This window comes from Balaenoptera ricei, chromosome 5 (genome assembly GCF_028023285.1).
Source record: "Balaenoptera ricei isolate mBalRic1 chromosome 5, mBalRic1.hap2, whole genome shotgun sequence".
Lineage (NCBI taxonomy): Eukaryota > Metazoa > Chordata > Mammalia > Artiodactyla > Balaenopteridae > Balaenoptera > Balaenoptera ricei.
Window position 1 is genome coordinate 11,184,644 of NC_082643.1, and position 21,054 is coordinate 11,205,697.

The window sequence follows — 21,054 nt, forward strand, 5'->3', positions numbered from 1 at the left end:
GACTCTAACTCCATCCACCTCATTACAAATACCTCCATTTCATTTCCTTTTATGGCTGAGTAATATTCCATTGTATATATGTGCCACATCTTCTTTATCCATTCATCTGTCGATGGACATTTAGGTTGCTTCCATGTCCTGGCTATTGTAAATAGAGCTGCAATGAACATTTTGGAACATGACTCTTTTTGACCTATGGTTTTCTCAGGGTATATGCCCAGTAGTGGGATTGCTGGGTCGTATGGTAGTTCTATTTGTAGTTTTTTAAGGAACCTCCATACTGTTCTCCATAGTGGCTGTATCAATTTACATTCCCACCAACAGTGCAAGAGTGTTCCCTTTCCTCCACACCCTCTCCAGCATTTATTGTTTCTAGATTTTTTGATGATGGCCATTCTGACCGGTGTGAGATGATATCTCATTGTAGTTTTGATTTGCATTTCTCTAATGATTAATGATGTTGAGCATTCTTTCATGTGTCTGTAGGCCATCTGTATATGTTCTTTGGAGAAATGTCTATTTAGGTCTTCTGCCCATTTTTGGATTGGGTTGTTCGTTTTTTTGTTATTGAGCTGCATGAGCTGCTTGTAAATCTTGGAGATTAATCCTTTGTTAGTTGCTTCATTTGCAAATATTTTCTCCCATTCTGATGGTTGTCTTTTGGTCTTGTTTATGGTTTCCTTTGCTGTGCAAAAGCTTTTACGTTTCATTAGGTCCCATTTGTTTATTTGTGTTCTTATTTCCATTTCTCTGGGAGCTGGGTCAAAAAGAATCTTGCTGTGATGTATGTCATAGAGTGTTCTGCCTATGTTTTCCTCTGAGAGTTTGATAGTGTCTGCCCTTACACTTAGGTCTTTAATCCATTTTGAGTTTGTTTTTGTGCATGGTGTCAGGGAGTGTTCTAATTTCATACTTTTTTTCATGTACCTGTCCAATTTTCCCAGCACCACTTATTGAAGAGGCTGTCTTTTCTCCACTGTATATGTTTGCCTCCTTTATCAAAGATAAGGTGACCATATGTGTGTGGGTTTATCTCTGGGCTTTCTATCCTGTTCCGTTGATCTATGTTTCTGTTTTTGTGCCAGTACCAAACTGTCTTGATTACTGAAGCTTTGTAATATAGTCTGAAGTCAGGGAGCCTGATTCCCCCAGCTCCATTTTTCGTTCTCAAGATTGCTTTGGCTATTCGGGGTCTTTTGTGTTTCCATACAAATTGTGAAATTCTTTGTTCTAGTTCTGTGAAAAATGCCAGTGGTAGTTTGATAGGGATTGCATTGAATCTGTAGATTGCTTTGGGTAGTAGAGTCATTTTCACAATGTTGATTCTTCCAATCCAGGAACATGGTATATCTCTCCATCTATTTGTATCATCTTTAATTTCTTTCATCAGTGTCTTATAATTTTCTGCATACAGGTCTTTTGTCTCCTTAGGTAGGTTTATTCCTAGATATTTTATTCTTTTTGTTGCAATGGTAAACGGGAGTGTTTTCTTAATTTCACTTTCAGAATTTTCGTCATTAGTGTATAGAAATGCAAGAGATTTCTGTGCATTAATTTTGTATCCTGCTACTTTACCAAATTCATTGATTAGCTCTAGGAGTTTTCTGGTAGCATCTTTAGGATTCTCTATGTATAGTATCATGTCATCTGCAAACAGTGACAGCTTTACTTCTTCGTTTCCGATTTGGATTCCTTTTATTTCTTTGTCTTCTCTGATTGCTGTGGCTAACACTTCCAAAACTATGTTGAATAATAGTGGTGAGAGTGGGCAACCTTGTCTTGTTCCTGATCTTAGTGGAAATGGTTTCAGTTTTTCACCTTTGAGGACAATGTTGGCTGTGGGTCTGTCATATATGGCCTTTATTATGTTGAGGAAAGTTCCCTCTATGCCTACTTTCTGCAGGGCTTTTATCATAAATGGGTGTTGAATTTTGTCGAAAGCTTTCTCTGCATCTATTGAGATGATCATATGGTTTTTCTCCTTCAATTTGTTAATATGGTGTATCACATTGATTGATTTGCGTATATTGAAGAATCCTTGCATTCCTGGGATAAACCCCACTTGATCATGGTGTATGATCCTTTTAATGTGCTGTTGGATTCTGTTTGCGAGTTTTTTGTTGAGGATTTTTGCATCTATGTTCATCAGTGATATTGGCCTGTAGTTTTCTTTCTTTGTGACATCTTTGTCTGGTTTTGGTATCAGGGTGATGGTGGCCTCATAGAATGAGTTTGGGAGTGTTCCTCCCTCTGCAATATTTTGGAAGAGTTTGAGAAGGATAGGTGTTAGCTCTTCTCTAAATGTTTGATAGAATTCACCTGTGAAGCCATCTGTCCTGGGCTTTTGTTTGTTGGAAGGTTTTTAATCACAGTTTCAATTTCAGTGCTTGTGATTGGTCTGTTCATATTTTCTATTTCTTCCTGGTTCAGTCTCGGCAGTTTGTGCATTTCTAAGAATCTGTCCATTTCTTCCAGGTTGTCCATTTTATTGGCATAGAGTTGCTTGTAGTAATCTCTCATGATCTTTTGTATTTCTGCAGTGTCAGTGGTTACTTCTCCTTTTTCATTTCTAATTCTATTGATTTGAGTCTTCTCCCTTTTTCTCTTGATGAGTCTGGCTAATGGTTTATCAATTTTGTTTATCTTCTCAAAGAACCAGCTTTTAGTTTCATTGATTTTTGCTATTGTTTCCTTCATTTCTTTTTCATTTATTTCTGACCTGATCTTTATAATTTCTTTCCTTCTGCTAGCTTTGGGGTTTTTTTGTTCTTCTTTCTCTAATTGCTTTAGGTGCAAGGTTAGGTTGTTTATTCTAGATGTTTCCTGTTTCTTGAGGTAGGCTTGTATTGCTATAAACTTCCCTCTTAGCACTGCTTTTGCTGCGTCCCATAGGTTTTGGGTCGTCGTATCTCCATTGTCATTTGTTTCTAGGTATTTTTTGATTTCCCCTTTGATTTCTTCAGTGATCACTTCGTTATTAAGTAGTGTATTGTGTAGCCTCCATGTGTTTGTATTTTTTACAGATCTTTTCCTGTAATTGATATCTAGTCTCATAGCATTGTGGTCGGAAAAGATACTTGATACTATTTCAGTTTTCTTAAATTTACCAAGGCTTGATTTGTGACCCAAGATATGATCTATCCTGGAGAATGTTCCATGAGCACTTGAGAAAAAAGTGTATTCTGTTGTTTTTGGGTGGAATGTCCTATAAATATCAATTAAGTCCATCTTATTTAATGTATCATTTAAAGCTTGTGTTTCCTTATTAATTTTCATTTTGGATGATCTGTCCATTGGTGAAAGTGGGGTGTTAAAGTCCCCTACTATGATTGTGTTGCTGTCGATTTCCCCTTTTATGGCTGTTAGTATTTGCCTTATGTATTGAGGTACTCCTATGTTGGGTGCATAAATATTTACAATTGTTACACCTTCCTCTTGGATCGATCCCTTGATCATTATATAGTGTCCTTCTTTGTCTCTTGTAATAGTCTTTATTTTAAAGTCTATTTTGTCTGATATGAGAATTGCTACTCCAGCTTTCTTTTGATTTCCATTTGCATGGAATATCTTTTTCCATCCCCTCACTTTCAGTCTGTATGTGTCTCTAGGTCTGAAGTGGGTCTCTTGTAGACAGCATATATATGGGTCTTGTTTTTGTATCCATTCAGCCAGCCTGTGTCTTTTGGTGGGAGCATTTAATCCATTTACATTCAAGGTAATTATCGATATGTATGTTCCTATTCCCATTTTCTTAAATGTTTTGGGTTTGTTATTGTAGGTGTTTTCCTTCTCTTGTGTTTCTTGCCTAGAGAAGTTCCTTTAGCATTTGTTGTAAAGCTGGTTTGGTGGTGCTGAACTCTCTCAGCTTTTGCTTGTCTGTAAAGGTTTTAATTTCTCCATCACATCTGAATGAGATCCTTGCTGGGTAGAGTAATCTTGGTTGTAGGTTTTTCTCCTTCATCACTTTAAGTATATCCTGCCACTCCCTTCTGGCTTGCAGAGTTTCTGCTGAAAGATCAGATGTTAACCTTATGGGGATTCCCTTGTGTGTTATTTGTTTTTTTTTCCCTTGCTGCCTTTAATATGTTTTCCTTATATTTAATTTTTGACAGTTTGATTAATATGTGTCTTGGCGTGTTTCTCCTTGGGTTTATCCTGTGTGGGACTCTCTGTGCTTCCAGGACTTGATTAACTATTTCCTTTCCCATATTAGGGAAGTTTTCAACTATAATCTCTTCAAATATTTTCTCAGTCCCTTTCTTTTTCTCTTCTTCTTCTGGGACCCCTATAATTCGAATGTTGGTGTGTTTAATGTTGTCCCAGAGGTCTCTGAGACTGTCCTCAGTTCTTTTCATTCTTTTTTCTTTATCCTGCTCTGCAGTAGTTATTTCCACCATTTTATCTTCCAGGTCACTTATCCGTTCTTCTGCCTCAGTTATTCTGCTATTGATCCCATCTAGAGTATTTTTAATTTCATTTATTGTGTTTTTCATCATTGCTTGGTTCCTCTTTAGTTCTTCTACGTCCTTGTTAAATGTTTCTTGCATTTTGTCTATTCTATTTCCAAGATTTTGGATCATCCTTACTATCATTATTCTGAATTCTTTTTCAGGTAGACTACCTATTTCCTCTTCATTTGTTAGGTCTAGTGTGTTTTGACCCTGCTCCTTCATCTGCTGTGTGTTTTTCTGTCATCTCATTTTGCTTATCTTACTGTGTTTGGGGTCTCCTTATCACAGGTTGCAGGTTCGTAGTTCCCATTGTTTTTGGTATCTGTCCCCAGTGGCTAAGGTTGGTTCAGTGGGTTGTGTAGGCTTCCTGGTGGAGGGAACTAGTGCCTGAGCTCTGGTGGATGAGGCTGGATCTTGTCTTTCTGGTGGGCACGTCCACGTCTGGTGGTGTATTTTGGGGTGTCTGTGGCCTTATTATGATTTTAGGCAGCCTCTCTGCTAATGGATGGGGCTGTGTTCCTGTCTTGCTAGTTGTTTGGCATAGGGTGTTCAGCACTGTAGCTTGCTGGTCATTGAGTGATGCTGGGTCTTGATGTTGAGATGGAGATCTCTGAGAGATTTTTGCCGTTTGGTATTACGTGGAGCTGGGATGTCTCTTGTGGACCAGTGTCCTGAAGTTGGCTCTCCCACCTCCGAGGTACGGCCCTGATGCCTGGCTGAAGCACCAAGAGCCTTTCGTCCACACGGCTCAGAGTAAAAGGGAGAAAAAATAGAAAGAAAGAAAGAAAGAAAGAAAGAAAGAAAGAAAGAAAGAAAGAAAGAAAGAGGCTATAATGTAGTGAAGTAAAATAAAGCTATTATAAAGCAAAGCTATACAGACAAAATCTCCCCCAGAAGCATGTACATATACACTCACAAAAAAAAAGGAAAAGGGGAAAAATTAATATATCCTGCTCCCAAAGTCCACCTCCTGAATTTGGGATGATTCGTTGTCTATTCAGGTATTCAACAGATGCAGGCACATCAAGTTGATTGTGGAGATTTAATCCGCTGCTCCTGAGGCTGCTGGGAGAGATTTCCCTTTCTCTTCTTTGTTCGCACAGCTCCTGGGGATCAGCTTTGGATTTGGACCCGCCTCTGCGTGTAGGTCACCTGAGGGCGTCTGTTCCCCACCCAGACAGGACGGGGTTAAAGGAGCAGCTGCTTCGGGGGCTCTGGCTCACTCAGGCGGGGGGAGGGAGCGGTATGGAGGAGGCGGGGCGAGCCTGCGGCGTCAGAGGCCAGCGTGACGTTGCACCAGCCCAAGGCGCGCCGTGCGTTCTCCTGGGGAAGTTGTCCCTGGATCACGGGACACTGGCAGTGGCGGGCTGCACCGGCTCCCGGGAGGGGCGGTGTGGAGAGTGACCTGTGCTCGCACACAGGCTTCTTGGTGGCGGCAGCAGCAGCCCCAGCATCTCACGCCCGTCTCTGGGGTCCGCGCTGATGGCCGCGGCTTGCGCCAGTCTCTGGAGTTCGTTTAGGCGGCGCTCTGAATCCCCTCTCCTTGCGCGCCGCGAAACAAAGAAGCAAGAAAAAGTCTCTTGCCTCTTCGCCAGCTGCAGACTTTTTCCTGGTCTCCCTCCCAGCCAGCTGTGGTGCGCTAACCCCTTCAGGCTGTGTTCACGCCGCCAACCCCAGTCCTCTCCCTGGGAAGCCCAAGCCTCAGCTCCCAGCCCCGCCCGCCCCGGCGGCTGAGCAGACAAGCCTCTCGGGCTGGTGAGTGCTGGTCAGCGCCGAGCCTCCGTGCGGGAAGTGCGGGAATCTCTCCGCTTTGCCCTCCACAGCCCTGTGGCTGCGCTCTCCTCCGTGGCTCCGAAGCTTCCCCCCTCTGCCACCCGCAGTCTCTGCCCGCGAAGGGGCTCCTAGTGTGTGGAAATCTTTCCTCCTTCACAGCTCCCTCCCACTGGTGCAGGTGCCGTCCCTATTCTTTTGTCTCTGTTATTTCTTTTTTCTTTTGCCCTACCCAAGTACGGGGGGAGTTTCTTGCCTTTTGGGAGGTCTGACGTTTTCTGCCAGCGTTCAGTGGGTGTTCTGTAGGAGCAGTTCCACGTGTAGATGTATTTCTACTGTATCTGTGGGAAGGAAGGTGATCTCCGCGTCTTACTCTTCCGCCATCTTCTCTTCTCCAGGAAAAATTCTTTAATCACTGTATAGTTTATGTCAAGATATATATTTTCCCATTAAACTTATCTGTCATACTAAAAATAGAATTGCAGCAGAACTTTTGAACTAGCTTGGTAGAAAATTTCTTTCACACAAAGGATCCCAGTGACAAAAGTACAGAGCCAATTCACCATAGCAGTTTGAGTCAAACGTTTTAAATACCAGTTGAAACTCTCCAGTTTCTCAAGTTGAAACTTTCAAGAATATATTTAATGTAACATTTATGAATTTTGCTGTTAATTTTACTCAAAAGCTTTATTATCTAAAACGTACAGACTAAGAAAGGCCCATAAGTCTCAATTTGACTTTATCTAAATGTTACTAAATTTTCAATTATAAAGACTTGGTTGGCATTTATAATCAACAAGGCAAGTAAAAGTATTACTGAGCAATTCTAGCAAAGATTCATGGAGATGATACAGAGAGGGTGAAGTGTATATGAATGTGCTCAGTGGAGATTACATTGTCTTTGTTTTTTGTTTGCAGTAGTTATGGTGATTAATGAACCACTGTATCGGGCTTCAGTATCTTACCCTTTGTGTGTGTGTGTGAAGTGAACGGACTATCTGTTTTGATATAAAGCACGTTTCTTCAGTTTTCTGGGCAATAATAATTCAGAGTGTTGGCAGACAGAGAGCTATATATCCTGAAGTGCATGAATTGCATCATCTCGTGAGCCCTGCTAATGCAGGAACAGGAGAGCACCTGAACCTTGCTCTACCCTCCCGGCCTTATTATGGGTTGTCTGTGCCAGGGGAAACTATGACTTCATATTAGAGACTTTTCTCCTTTTCTTATCAATTACAGAGATGGATTTTTTTTTTTAGGTGTATTTGCCCAGAGACACATGGGTATTTTTGGCCCAATCATAGTCTATTGTTAAACACATTAGTATTCAAAATATTTAATAATTGTAATTCCCCAGGCACCAATCAATCAGAAATACAATGACCATAAATATAGACTAGGATACCTGTGCTGGCCTGTGCGGCTGAGTAGCAGACCTGATTAACAGCCCATTTTCCTAACTGACTCAACCAGTGAAGAATGGTTTTGATGATTGTGGTGTTGCAGCCCACTCTTTTGCATGGAGAAATAAATGGATTTGTTTTCCATATGGGAAAGAATATTAGCTGTTATTTTTTGGTATCAATTATTAAGCAGTTAATGTTCATGGTGAGCCTCTTGAGGTCAGTGACAGAATCCTATGAATCTCTGCAACATCAGCCCCTGTTGCTCTGCTGGACACAATGCGGATGTTTTCCATAACTGTGACATAACGCCATCATTCTCTTTCTTTTTTTTTTTTTTTTTTTTAATTGATTGATTGATTGATTGCTATGTTGGGTCTTCGTTTCTGTGCGAGGGCTTTCTCCAGTTGTGGCAAGTGGGGCCACTCTTCATCGCGGTGTGCGGGCCTCTCACTATCGTGGCCTCTCTTGTTGCGGAGCACAGGCTCCAGACGCGCAGGCTCAGTAGTTGTGGCTCACGGGCCCAGCTGCTCCGCGGCATGTGGGATCTTCCCAGACCAGGGCTCGAACCCCTGTCCCCTGCATTAGCAGGCAGACTCTCAACCACTGCGCCACCAGGGAAGCCCCATTCTCTTTCTTGTTGGAATTAAGGATAGATCCACACTTTTGAAGTATAAAACGAATGGCTGATTTTATCTTCTAAGTACATTTTTGCATGTACTCCATTCATAACTATCTGAAATAGCAGTGATCCTTAGATGTGTAAATGCTAAACTGTAATCCTTAGAATCTCAGTAATTTCCTGAAATTAGTTGCAGAGCTTCACACTGGTGTGGTTTCTGAAAGCTTTTTCAGTCTTTATTGATGTTTAGATACATAATTGGACAAATAGGTTCAAAGAAACAGCGATCTAATTAAAAGGAATTCTAAAATTGTTAGTTTATTTTATGGTAAGAGTGCTGGGAAATTTGGAACCGTGGGTGGCAGCCCTGCATTACATAAAAATTCACCTTCCAGAAAAATGTCTGTGTACAAATGAGAGTTGTATGCATAGATTATTACAAAGAATTGTTTCATTCATTCACTTATTATTGTATTCATTTATTCAACTTCATTTATACAATTATTTACTGAGTCAGCCTAATAGGTGCCAGACACCAGGCAAGTTCACAACTTAAACCTGATAAATCTTTGAAAATTCTATTATAACTAAAATATTGTTACTTGTGCTGTGAAATTTAATTTTTATATTTTATTTTATTCTTATTGGTCTTAGACACTAAAATAAAATAAAAACCTTTAAGAATGATTGTATAGCTCACTACAAGTTATATATAATTAAAATGAATCAGTCATATCAGATAAAATATATTTTATTTTTTTAATTTTTTATTTTATATCGGAGTATAGTTGATTAACAATGTTGTGATAGTTTCAGGTGTACAGCAAAGTGATTCAGTTATACATATACATGTATCTATTCTTTTTCAAGTTCTTTTCCCATTTAGATTGCTACATAATATTGAGCAGAGTTCCCCCGTGCTGTACAGTAGGTTATTGTTGGTCGTCTATTTTAAATATAGCAGTGTGTACATGTCAGTCCCAAACTCCCTAACTGTCCCTTCCCCCCTGGTAACCACAGGTTCTCTAAATCTGTGAATCTGTTTCTGTTTTGTAAATAAGTTCATTTGTATCATTTCTTTTTAGATTTTGCATATAAGCAATATCATACAATATTGGTCTTTCTCTGTCTGACTTACTTCACTCAGTATGACAATCTCTAGGTCCAACTATGTTGCTGCAAATGGCATTATTTCATTCTTTCTAATGGCTGGGTAATATTCCATTGTATATATGTACCACATCTTCTTTATCCATTCCTCTGTCGATGGACATTTAGGTTGCTTCCATGTCCTGGCTATTGTAAATAGTGCTGCAGTGAACATTGGGGTGCATGTGTCTTTTTGAATTATGGTTTTCTCTGGGTATATGCCCAGGAGTGGGATTGCAGGATCATATGGTAGCTCTATTTTTAGTTTTTTAAAGGAACCTCCGTACTGTTCTCCACAGTGGCTGTATCAATTTACATTCCCACCAACAGTGCAAGAGGGTTCCCTTCTCTCCACACCCTCTCCAGCATTTATTGTTTGTGGATTTTTTGATGACAGCCATTTGACTGGTGTGAGGTGATACCTCACTGTAGTTTTGATTTGCATTTCTCTAATAATTAGCGATGCTGACCATCTTTTCATGTGCCTCTTGGCCATCTGTATGTCTTCTTTGGAGAAATGTCTATTTAGGTCTTCTGCCCATTTTTTGACTGGGTTGTTTGTTTTGATGCTATTAAGCCACATGAAAAATATATTTTAAAAATGAAAATATAAATGATGCTTTGTGTAATTATAGGAATGTTTTATTTTTTTCAATTTTTGTTTTTGTTCATTTGCTTGTTTGTTTTTCACATGAGATGCAGGATCTTGTGACTAAGAGCTCGAGTGCACTGCCTGCGCTCAGATCTCAGCTCTGTTGCTTGTTTGCTGTGTTGCCATCAGCATGATGAATCTCTTTGAGATTCAAATCCCTCAACTGTGAAATGGGGATTATAATACCTCAAAGAGTTGTATGAGTATTAAGTGGTTTAGCATATATGAAGTCCTTACAGGACTACAGGAGATACATTAATTATTATTGTATATATATGCATGTTAAGTGGCTAGTAGGAAAAAAAAATCTTATCCTGCTTATGTACTTAGGTTGGTTCATCTCAGGTCAACTTCTTAATAGCTATTCAAATTTGAGAAGAATTACTTATCTGGGCCTATTTTCTCATATGTAAAATAAAGATACTCATTATAGCTACCTCTTGGTTTTGTTCAAGGTTTGGATAAATTAACACACAGGAAGTGGTTAGCACAGTACTTGGCCCACAGTCAATCCTCAAAAAATGTTAGCTATGACTATTTATTTATTATTTCACTGTAAATGTAAAGTGGGGATAGTAATTAATATGATCACTTCAAATAACAATTGTGATCATGAATATACCCATGAAGACAAGTAAACAATTGTGTGATCCAAAAATGTGTTTCTTTGCTAATTATCCGATACTTTATAAATTGTTATACTATTTGTGAATAATCAGATTTGGATAAAATTAACCAAGGACATATTTTTTTTATTTGCGTCTTTGCCTGACCTTGGTGGCAGGCTCCAAGGCAACGCTGTTTTTTCTCAATTTAGGTTGCCAAGTGACCTTGTCATATACTTCAGTAAATAATATACATAAAAGCTATTGAAATTGAGCATAAGTTTCATAAATATCCTGAGCTATGTTATAGTATTGCCATTATTGTATAGGCCCATTAGTTTTAATGAATGGAAACAAATTTATAAAAACTCATTAAAAATGACTATTTTCGTAGGCTGCTCTTTTCATACTATTTTTATATCTACCTCATAGGCACATTTGGAAAATTGTTAATCTTAATATCTTTTCTTTATATATACCTTCAATATAAGCGTGTTAAGTTATTTTCAAAATGCAGTATTTAAAAATAATCGTTTATATCAAGTAGAATAAAATAAGTATTATTTTTCCACATATTACTATGCTAAAAATTTAATGATTATTTGATAAGCATGCTAATTACATATGAAGTTATGCATCTCTCAGTTATTTTACTATTTTCACATAAAATCCTATTCATACTAGTCTTTCTTAATCCACAAAATGGTTGAATCCACAATTGATTGATTTAGTAATTTAAAAGAATAATTACTAAAATTATTTTATCCCAAGTTTTGGTTTCTTAATCTTTTCTTTCCAGTTAATTTTTAAGCATATTTTCAGAAAATCTCTATATGAAATTTCTCTTTCAGTGATTACTTTTGACTTTCAACATTTTTAAAAGAGTTAAATAAGTGTAAACCCATTGTTATCATGTATAAATTAAATTCCAGTTGGGGAAAAAAATCACATTCTAAAATAGTGATTGTCATTGAACCTTATTACCGCTACATATAAAATTGACAAATCATTTCATAATTTTGACAGAAAGTTTCAGAATTTCCAAAGACTAATGTGAAGAAATAATGAGAGTCACAAGGAAGTTTTTTCTAGCTCACTACTGACATTGATCAACAGCTTGGAAAATACTGCTCTGAATATGCTACCTAGTAATTTTTGTTCATTTTTTTCTTGTTAGGAACCTTTCCCTGAAATTAACAAAAGAGATTGATCCGGAAGCCAGGTGTCCCCATATCAGGGGAGCGCCCAGCAGTCCATCTGCAGATTGGCCCCTGCCAGGTGTGGAAGAAAATGGAGGCATCGATTCTATGCCATTCAGACTGATGCTACAGGACTGCACAGCCGTCAAGACATTATTATTAAAGATGAAAAGAGTTCTACAAGAGGTAATGGTTTGCTCTAAGATTAATGTTTTCAGTGCTGGTAGATAGTGAAGTCTGTAGACCTGGTTAGTCCCTGCTTTTATCAATAGTTAACTGCATAACACTGGGCAGAGGTCAGGTATCCTCTTGGAACTTAGCCTTTCTCATATGTCAAATGAAGGGTTTGTAGTTCTGGTTTATAAGGTACTCTTCAACTCAAAAATTCTAAGCTTCTGTGGAGGAATTAAAAAAGAATAAATTGATACCTAGTCTGGGAAAAGTCAGATAAAGAGAAATGGGCATCAGCTGTTAGGTTTTTAAAAGGCTATTGAGAGACCTATTAACTGGACTTAATTTTAATGATATTGAGACTTTATATGATACCATAAAAGTAGTTTATTTAGTCATTTTTGTTCCAATAACAATTAATCTAGTAAAATTTCATCTGAATGTTTGATTGATTTTGCCCATTGACTCCAGGTGCCCTCTTTCAGTCTATGCTCAGTTAGATGATGAGCTAGTCAGGAAAATACGCAGTGGAGTCTTTCATCTTTATGGTCAAGAATCAGCCATTCTTTAGGATTCAAGTATGTTATGGTTTTATTTTTATAATTGCAACAGTTATTTTCTTTGGAGGATTTCTATAAAAAGTGTAAACATTATTATATCAAAGATGTAAAATGAGGGGACCAAAATTTTAAATGACTTTCCTCTAGTGGGTGTGAATTCAGAACAACAGCCTGAGATTTCTGACTCTCAATTCAGTGACATTTTATCATGTTCTATTATCATTTAACTGATTTCTCATTATTGAAAAGGGATGTTAATGAATAGTGTGAGAACAGAAAAATGTAACTATTTAGTATGAGTAGTATTATGACTCACTTACAATGTTGACCGCTGATATTTCCTTTTCTAACACTGATAATAATAATAACAACACTAGTGGCTACCACTAGAGGCCAGAATTGAAGCAGGGAGAGAGAAGGGAATTTAAGAGAAGTGATTGTCATAGACTATTAGGGACATCCAGTCATGTATTCCTGTCAGCTATTAAAGTAATAACTGGAAGAGATCTCTGCATCCCATACCAGTTTATATCTCTGGGGTGGTCTTTGTGTCTAGAATCTATGCAGTGGTGTGTAGGAGTGGTGTGCTTATACTTACTTCATCATTGTTAGAATTTCAGGAATTTTATGAGCTGACAGTTAAGCACAGGCATTAAAAAAAATTAAATTATATACACTTATAAAGAAACAAATTATATTTTTAAAAGGGTAATCAGTACTCAAATCTCTACATTTCCTACTAACTTTACTATATTTTACTATTAATTACACTTGTGAGCTTGTTTACATCTATTGGATCTATATGTAGAAATACTATATAATAGGTAATGTGCATATTTCCCAATTGTACATTCATTTAGGTCACTTTGTTAGCTTGAAATCAGCCACATGGGAATATTATGCCACAGAAATTGGCAAACAATGCAAGGTAGGGCTTTTAAATTTTGGAGAGCTGTTGTTAACTATTTACCAGTACACCACTATATGTATTACTATATGGTTTCTATATTGACAACATAAGTGTTTCTTTCTGCACTAGTCCAGGCTTCCTGACCTTTTGCTTGACATGTAGTCTGAACCTCTCTGAACAACGCAACTTAATAATAGCTGTTATATTAAAAGATATTAATCTCAAAGTCTGTAACAGTCAAGTATTCAGTTTTCTACCTCTCTCTTTGGTCTGGATTTTAATTTTAAAAAATCAAAAAAGTAAAAGGAAGTAGGAAAAACTGACAGGAAGAGTCAAGGGGCTTTCTTATGGTACTTAATTTTATAATTTAAAAATACGCAGTGATATTCACTGTAAAGTCAATATTCAGAATATATTGAGATTGTTTTTATATTTCTATCTGTTTTTCTTCATTAAAGAGTATTTGAAGAAACTGAAGAGAATTGACTTTTAAAGCTAATGTAAAATGAACAATAATTACATCTGTTTGTTAAGCCCATTCAGAGATCAGGGGGTCTTACTGTTTATGGTCAGCAAGAAAAGCAATATTATTATATGATTAGCATTAACATCTGTTCTAGAAAAAAGATATTCATAATAGATGCCTTTAAAGAAAACTGAAATATTCTCGAAGCCATGAGTTTTTAAATGGCAATTCAGATTTCATTGCTGAATTTAATTCCAGCTATTCATTTTAGATCAATAATACCTTTTTTAACATAGACAAATAGAGTTTATTTCTATTAACTTATTTTTATGATGCTTAGTAGTCCACCTGTATATACAGATAATTTCTTTTAATAGATCTTTATTGGAGTATAATTGCTTCACAATACTGTGTTGGTTTCTCTTGTACACCAAAGTGAATCAGCCATATGCATACACATGTCCCCATATCCCCTCCCTCTTGAGCCTCCCTCCCATCCTCCCTATCCCACCCCTCTAGGTCATTGCAAAGCACCAAGCTGATCTCCCTGTTCTATGCTGCTGCTTCCCACTACAGATAATTTTTAACTGCAGAAGATCCCAATTATTTTATTTTTAAGATGAGAAAAGTCATTAATGAGTTTAGTGTATCACACTAGAAACCACTCCTATTTGAGATTTTTCCTAATGCTACTCTGTTGACATCTTAGATTTTAATTCTGAGATAGGTCAAATGTGAATAATCTGAATGGAAGCTCACACTGCCATTTTTATCCCCCTTCTTTGGAGATCATTTGCTATTACAACCCCAAATATCAATTCCTTTATTTAAAAAAAAAAAAAAAAAATGGCTGGCTTTGGGCCCTAAGAAATTCTGTTGTCACTTTATTTTTTCATATTAATGATTTAAAAAAAAAAGTGACTGCAGCAAGGGAGAACTATATAAATTTTTCTTCCTTCTTTGTTAACTTTTTCACATAACTCCATTACCTGTAAAAGAAGAAAATATTTGATACAATATCTGCAGAAATAGTTTTTGTTTTGATGTTTCGTTTCAGTTTGTTCTCTTTTTGTTATTCTCTTATTATAAAATTTGTTTGTACTGTACAGTAACTGACCAAGAAGACTACTGGGAAGGGATTTTAGGTGCAGTGCATAGTTTCTAGTAAGATAACAGCTAATAAGAATGTTTATCCAAGATTGTTTGCAATGCTCCTCCACCCAACACCCTTGCCTTTTTAATTTATATTTAACAAATGTTCCTAGCAAATTTCCTGAATCATATAAGACATTTTTTTAAAGTTAGATAAATGTTAAACAAATTTTTAAAATGTTGATATGATCAGGCGAATCTAACAAGAAAATTAGATTATTGAAAATCAGAGAACTATTTGTTCGAGAATCAATATCATTTACAAGCTCAGGTAGTTGACATAAACATTTGGGTTTGCCATTGAATAAAGAGCTCTTACCCATTTTTCTTTTTTTCTCAACAAGCTAGCAGTTCGAACTAATTTTATTATCTCTAAAAAATAATAATGGGAAACTTTCAAGGATAATTTTAAATGTAAACTTCTTATTTCTTTTATTTTTAAATACAATACATAAATATATGACAAAATTTGGAGTGTTTTGAACTTCACCATAAATCATTGTATGGTGGGGATTTCTTAAAGATTTTTTTCTTTTAGCACATTTTGGTGAAATGATTCCAAAATCTATGACAACATTCTTATAAACTAACATTTTCCTATCAGCAAATCTCAAAAGCAAATGAAAAGCCTGTAGGATAGGAACTCCGACGATGGATAATTACAGAAGGAAAAAGCAACAGTGGAGAGTCATGAAGTATGGAAATTCACCAAAAACAAGCAATTACCCATGTAAATCTAGATAACAATATAATAATTAGACTGCTCTTTATATTTATCTTTTGAAAATAACAAAATTCCAAGTTTCTGCTACCTACCTTATGCTTATTTGCTTGTTTTTGCTTGCATAAAAATTTGTTTAAGATAAAAATTGGAAAAAAAAATACACCACAAAAACTGCAAATGCAAGAAAACTAGAGTGGCTGTACCCATGTCAGGTAGATATAAAGAGAAGATGTATCACCAGAATCAAAGAGCTACATTTCATAATGATAATACAACATTATAAAGCATTTACACTCCAATAAAGATGTGAAAAAAAATAAAATAAAACACACACACACACACACACACATGAGTCAGTTCATCAGGAAGACATAACAGCCATACATGTGGATGGCCTATGTATGTGACTTGTAAATATATGTTGCAAAATCTGACAGAACTAAATGAAGAAGTAGGTACTTCACAATCATAGTTGAAGATTTTAACTCTTCTCTCAACTGATAAAAGAACTAAAAATCAGGAAAGTTTCAGAAAATTTGAACAACATATTTAACTTCTTTAGTAATGACTGACTTTTACATAACAGAATTATACCAGCTTTTCAGTGCGTGTGGAACATCACCAAGACAGAGTATATGCTGGGTCAGAGAAATATCTCAATAAATTTCAAATGTAGACATCTATGTAATACATTTTTTGAGAACAGTGGAATTAAATTAAAAATCATGAATAATCAAGTAACTAGAAAAACATCAAATATTTTGAAATTAAACATCAAACTTCAGTATACCCCATGGATCAATTTAGAAACCTCAGGGAAATTTTAAAGTGTTTCAAATGAGATGGTAATAATAATAGAATAAATCAAAATTCATGGGATATAGTTGAAACCATGCTTGGAGGGAAATTTATAACTTTAAAAGTTTATATTTAAAGTAATAAAGTGCCATAATTAATAACTAATTTTCTCCTTAAGAAGCTAGAAAATAATGGCAAATTAAACCCCAAGGAAGTAATAGAAATAAATATAAAAAACAAAATTAATAAAACTGAAAACAGACAAATAATAGAAAATTTACAAAGGGCTCAAATTGGTTCTTTGAGAAGTTAAAAAAAAAAAAGACTGTAGAGGAAAAAAAGAAAATAAGAAATACAAATTACTAATATCAGCAATGAATTGCTGGGAGAAATAATCACTACAAATCTTATGGGAATTAAAAGGATAATAAGGAAATGTTATAAACAATAGTATGGCAATAAATATGACAATTTGGATGAAAATCACAAATCCCTTGTAAAATACAACTTTCCATAATGACACAAGAAGAAATTAAAAATCAGAGTAGTCCAATTTCTATTAAAGGGATATATTTTATTATTAAAAAAGAGAAAATGATCCCCATAAAGAAAATCTAAGTCCAGGAGGTTTCACTGGTGCATTCTGACAAATATTTAAGAAAGACTTAAAACTAATATTATGCAAAAAAGTTTAGGAAATAGAGAAACAAGATATGCTTCTCAACTGTTTGGTGTGGCAGACATAGGACTATTATAATAACCTGGCAAAATCTTTATAAGTAAAATGAAATCACAGGAAAATTTCCCATATATATATATATATATATATATATATATATATATACACACACACACACATATATGGAGAGAGAGAGAAAGAGGGATGCAAAAGTCTTTTAAATTAGTAAATAAAATTGGCAATATAAAAATATACAATGGCCTATTTGGTTCTATTGCAAGAGTGCAAGGTTTGTTTAGCATTCAAAAACCAGTCAGTGCGATTCACTATAGTACTAAACTAAAAAAAAGAAAAAGTACATGAGCATATTAATAGGTGAAGAAAACATTTGAAAAAATCAAACATCAATTTATGGTTAAAAGAGAGAAAAACTGAACACAGTGGTAGTAGAAGGGAACTCCTATCCCTACAGCTAATATCCATACTTAATGAGGTAAAACGGAAGCTTCTAGTACTATTAGCAAAGCAAGAATGTCCACTCTCCCCACTTTTAATGAACATTGTGCTGGAGGTTCTAGCTAAAAATAGACAAGAAAAAGTATTAAAAGCATAAATATTGGAAAGAAAAGATAAAACTACCTGTATCCGAAGTTGCAAGATGTTTATATAGATATCCCTAAGGAATCAACAAGAGAGTTAATGATAAGCCTAGTAGGAATAATAAGTGAATTTAGCAAGGTCGAAGGATACAAAGATAGAAGTTTATAAATAAATTATGTATTGTTCCATAGCAAATTATCTAGTGGACTAAAACAGACATTTGCTGTCTCATAGTTTTTGTGGTCAGGAATTTGAGAGCAGTTTACATACTGCTTCTGGCTGAAGGCCTTTCATGAGGCTGCACTCGAGATGTCAGCCATAACTGCAGTCAGGTGAAAGTTTGACTGGGCTTGAGGATTAATGTAATGTGGCAGGAAGGTTCAGTTTTTTACTACAGGTGGTCAGAGCCTCAGTGCCTCACCATGTGGACCTCTTCATTGTGTGACATGGCAGCTGGCTTCCCCCAGAGTATGCAATCCAAGAGAAAGAGCATAAGAGGAAATAAATGATATCTTCTATAACGTAATCTTGGAAGTAACATACCATCACTTTTGTAAACTGTATTGGTCGCAAAGACCAATCTTGATTCAGTGTGAGAGGGCACTATACAAAGCCCTGGGTACCACGAAGTGCAGAACATAGTGGCCCTTCTTATCCAAGCCACCATAGTCCACCTCTTGGCCCCCAGAGATCCATCTCTCACAGTCCAAAATATACTTACCCCCTCCCAAGGCCACCCAAAGTATCATTCTATTACAGCATCAGTTCAAAGCACAGAATCTCATTAGGTAAAACATGTGCAGTTGTAGATAAGCCTTAAGTACAGCAACCAAAGTACAGTTCTCCATTTGAAGACCTGTGAACTAATGCACAGGTTAGTAGTCCTTGATTAGGACTCAAAGCCTGAGAATAATTCTCCTTGGCTTTTAGTTCCACCCTTTGTACTCTTGGTTCTACCCTTCAAGTCATCCTGTCTTTTATTATAAAGTTAGCACATGTTTGCAGCTGAATAGTTTTCTCATCCTTATTTGTGTTTGCCTACATTGGTATCCAAAGGCCTCTTTTAATTTTGTACTGTCTCTTTCCCTTTAATTCGAAACTGTAAAGTGTTTCTGTGAATATAACTCTTAAATTCTTTTTAGATCTTTGTGAACTTTATTAGGGATTCACTCCATTAGACAAAAGCCACACCCATTAATCTCTTCAAGATAAGCTCTTCTTTAACTTGAAATAGCTGATGGACAACGCCTTTAAGCCTTTAAAATTTTAATAGTTTGGTTGAGCGCATCTGTGAGACATACCGTAAAGGTAACCAAAAGGCACCTTTCGTCTGATTGAACTAGGTTCTCTGCAGCACTATTTTTCACCTTTCAGAGTAGCTCTGCATCTAGTAAATAAATTTATAAGGTAATAAAAAATGTTTACATCTGGATTGGTAGAGTTTGTTGCATGAATTTACATTTTTATCAAAGCTTATCGAATTGTACACTTAATATGACAACTCGTGGAATGTCATCACATAACTGATAGCACCACTGTCAGTGCTTCCATGTTGTGGAATTTCTCTTCTTCCCTTGGAAGACCTGTAAGTGAACTGTGGCCATTTATCACATAGACTAAGTTAGGGCACTATTGTCAGTTCTTACCGGTTGTTATTGGAGCTTAATTTTCTTCTCAATTTTAGAATAACATAAGTTAAAAAAAAAAAAAAAAATATATATATATATATACATAGAACCCTTTCTTCATACAAAGCAATACATCGCCTGTATACTCCCTGAAGAAACCTCTAGTTTAGATAATGGCATAACTTAGATTCATTGAGAATAGATAGGTTTCCGAGTAAGAATACTCTACCTACCTGAGGTTTGGCTTTTTATGAGGCTATAAGTTTGATCTGGAAAATAGATAAGAAGGGGAGGGAAGTATATTTCCATGACTCTTTTGCTATATAAGCAACCTTAACTTTCAACAGTCCTCTGAGAGAGATTAGAGAAGGTAGAGAAAAATTCTTCCTTAATCCTTAATCCCATTTCACCCACAAAGTCCCACTAGAGGAGGTATATTAGAGTGGTAAAAATTACAGTGTTTAAAACCATTGAGATCTAAGTGTGATTCTCACTTCTGCTGCTTAATAGCTGCTACAAGTTGATTAAGGTTTTTGAGTCTCTATTTTATCATATGCAACGTTTACCAACTATTTCATAGAGCCAATTAAACAGTAAAATATATATAACAAGTTATCACAGTGAGAGTGTGGGTTTAAGTACCCTTGAACAGGAGCTGCTGCAAAGATCTCATTCATTTGTGTGATTAATACTGACCGATTCAAGCAAGGTAGAATATTTGAGATTTCTTAAACTTGGAAATATACCAGTACATGTTTTTAATAGGACAATATGTTGTATTTATCAAATAATAACTCAATATTAATAATTGTTAATAAAGGCTATTACTAGCTGAAACTGAAAGTGGAAATATTGTTGTCATTTATGTTTTTCTGGGCATTCAATTGTGCTAGCACATTTGACCTGACATTCCTTGGCTAAAGAACTACTACATGTCAATTGAATTTCCTGTTGACAGTCAATATGTAAGAAAGTTTTTTTCCAAGTGAGAAATAATGATGACAGACCATGGTAGTAGCAGTTGAGACAGAGAGAAGGGAAAAGATGTGTGACTTGTTTTGGAAGTAATGTCAGCAGCCATTGCTATGAATTGGAATTGGGTGGTAATAGCAAGAGAAGAAGCAAGGGCAACTGAGAGTTGTTCTTTGAGCACTAGGCAGACATTATTGCCATTTTCTGAGACTGGGAAGACTAGGAGAGGGTTGACCTGTGTGAGACAGGAAGGAAACAAGGGTTTTCTTTTGGCCAGGTTGAGGTTGAGATGCTTATTTAGACATGCAAGTGTACTTCTCAAATAGAAATTTGAATTAATGTGTCTGCAAACCCAGAAAGATCAGGGCTAAAAATATAGACTGAGTATTCATGATTATATACATTCTGTTTAAAGCTATGGAAGAGAGAACTTGTACCTAAAACCAGGGTGGGAAGCTCCAACATTAAATGATCAGAAAGTTAAAAAAAAAAAAAGAAAAAGAGTGTCCAATGAGATGGGAAGAATACCAAGAGTAATATCAA

The 21,054-nt window shown here is 36.1% G+C and overlaps 1 protein-coding gene across 6 annotated transcripts in view; it reads left to right on the forward strand.

Moving 5' to 3' along the window:
- CCSER1 (coiled-coil serine rich protein 1) overlaps positions 1 to 21,054 on the forward strand; it is a 1,296,175-nt gene that overhangs the window by 453,107 nt on the left and 822,014 nt on the right. For all 6 annotated transcript variants that reach the window (XR_009503213.1, XM_059922414.1, XM_059922413.1 and 3 more), the window contains exon 6: positions 11,830 to 12,037. Coding sequence is in view for 5 of the 6 variants with exons in the window: in XM_059922414.1 (XP_059778397.1) it covers positions 11,830 to 12,037 (208 nt within the window). In the remaining variant the exon portion in view is untranslated. The remainder of the gene's footprint in view (positions 1 to 11,829; positions 12,038 to 21,054) is intronic.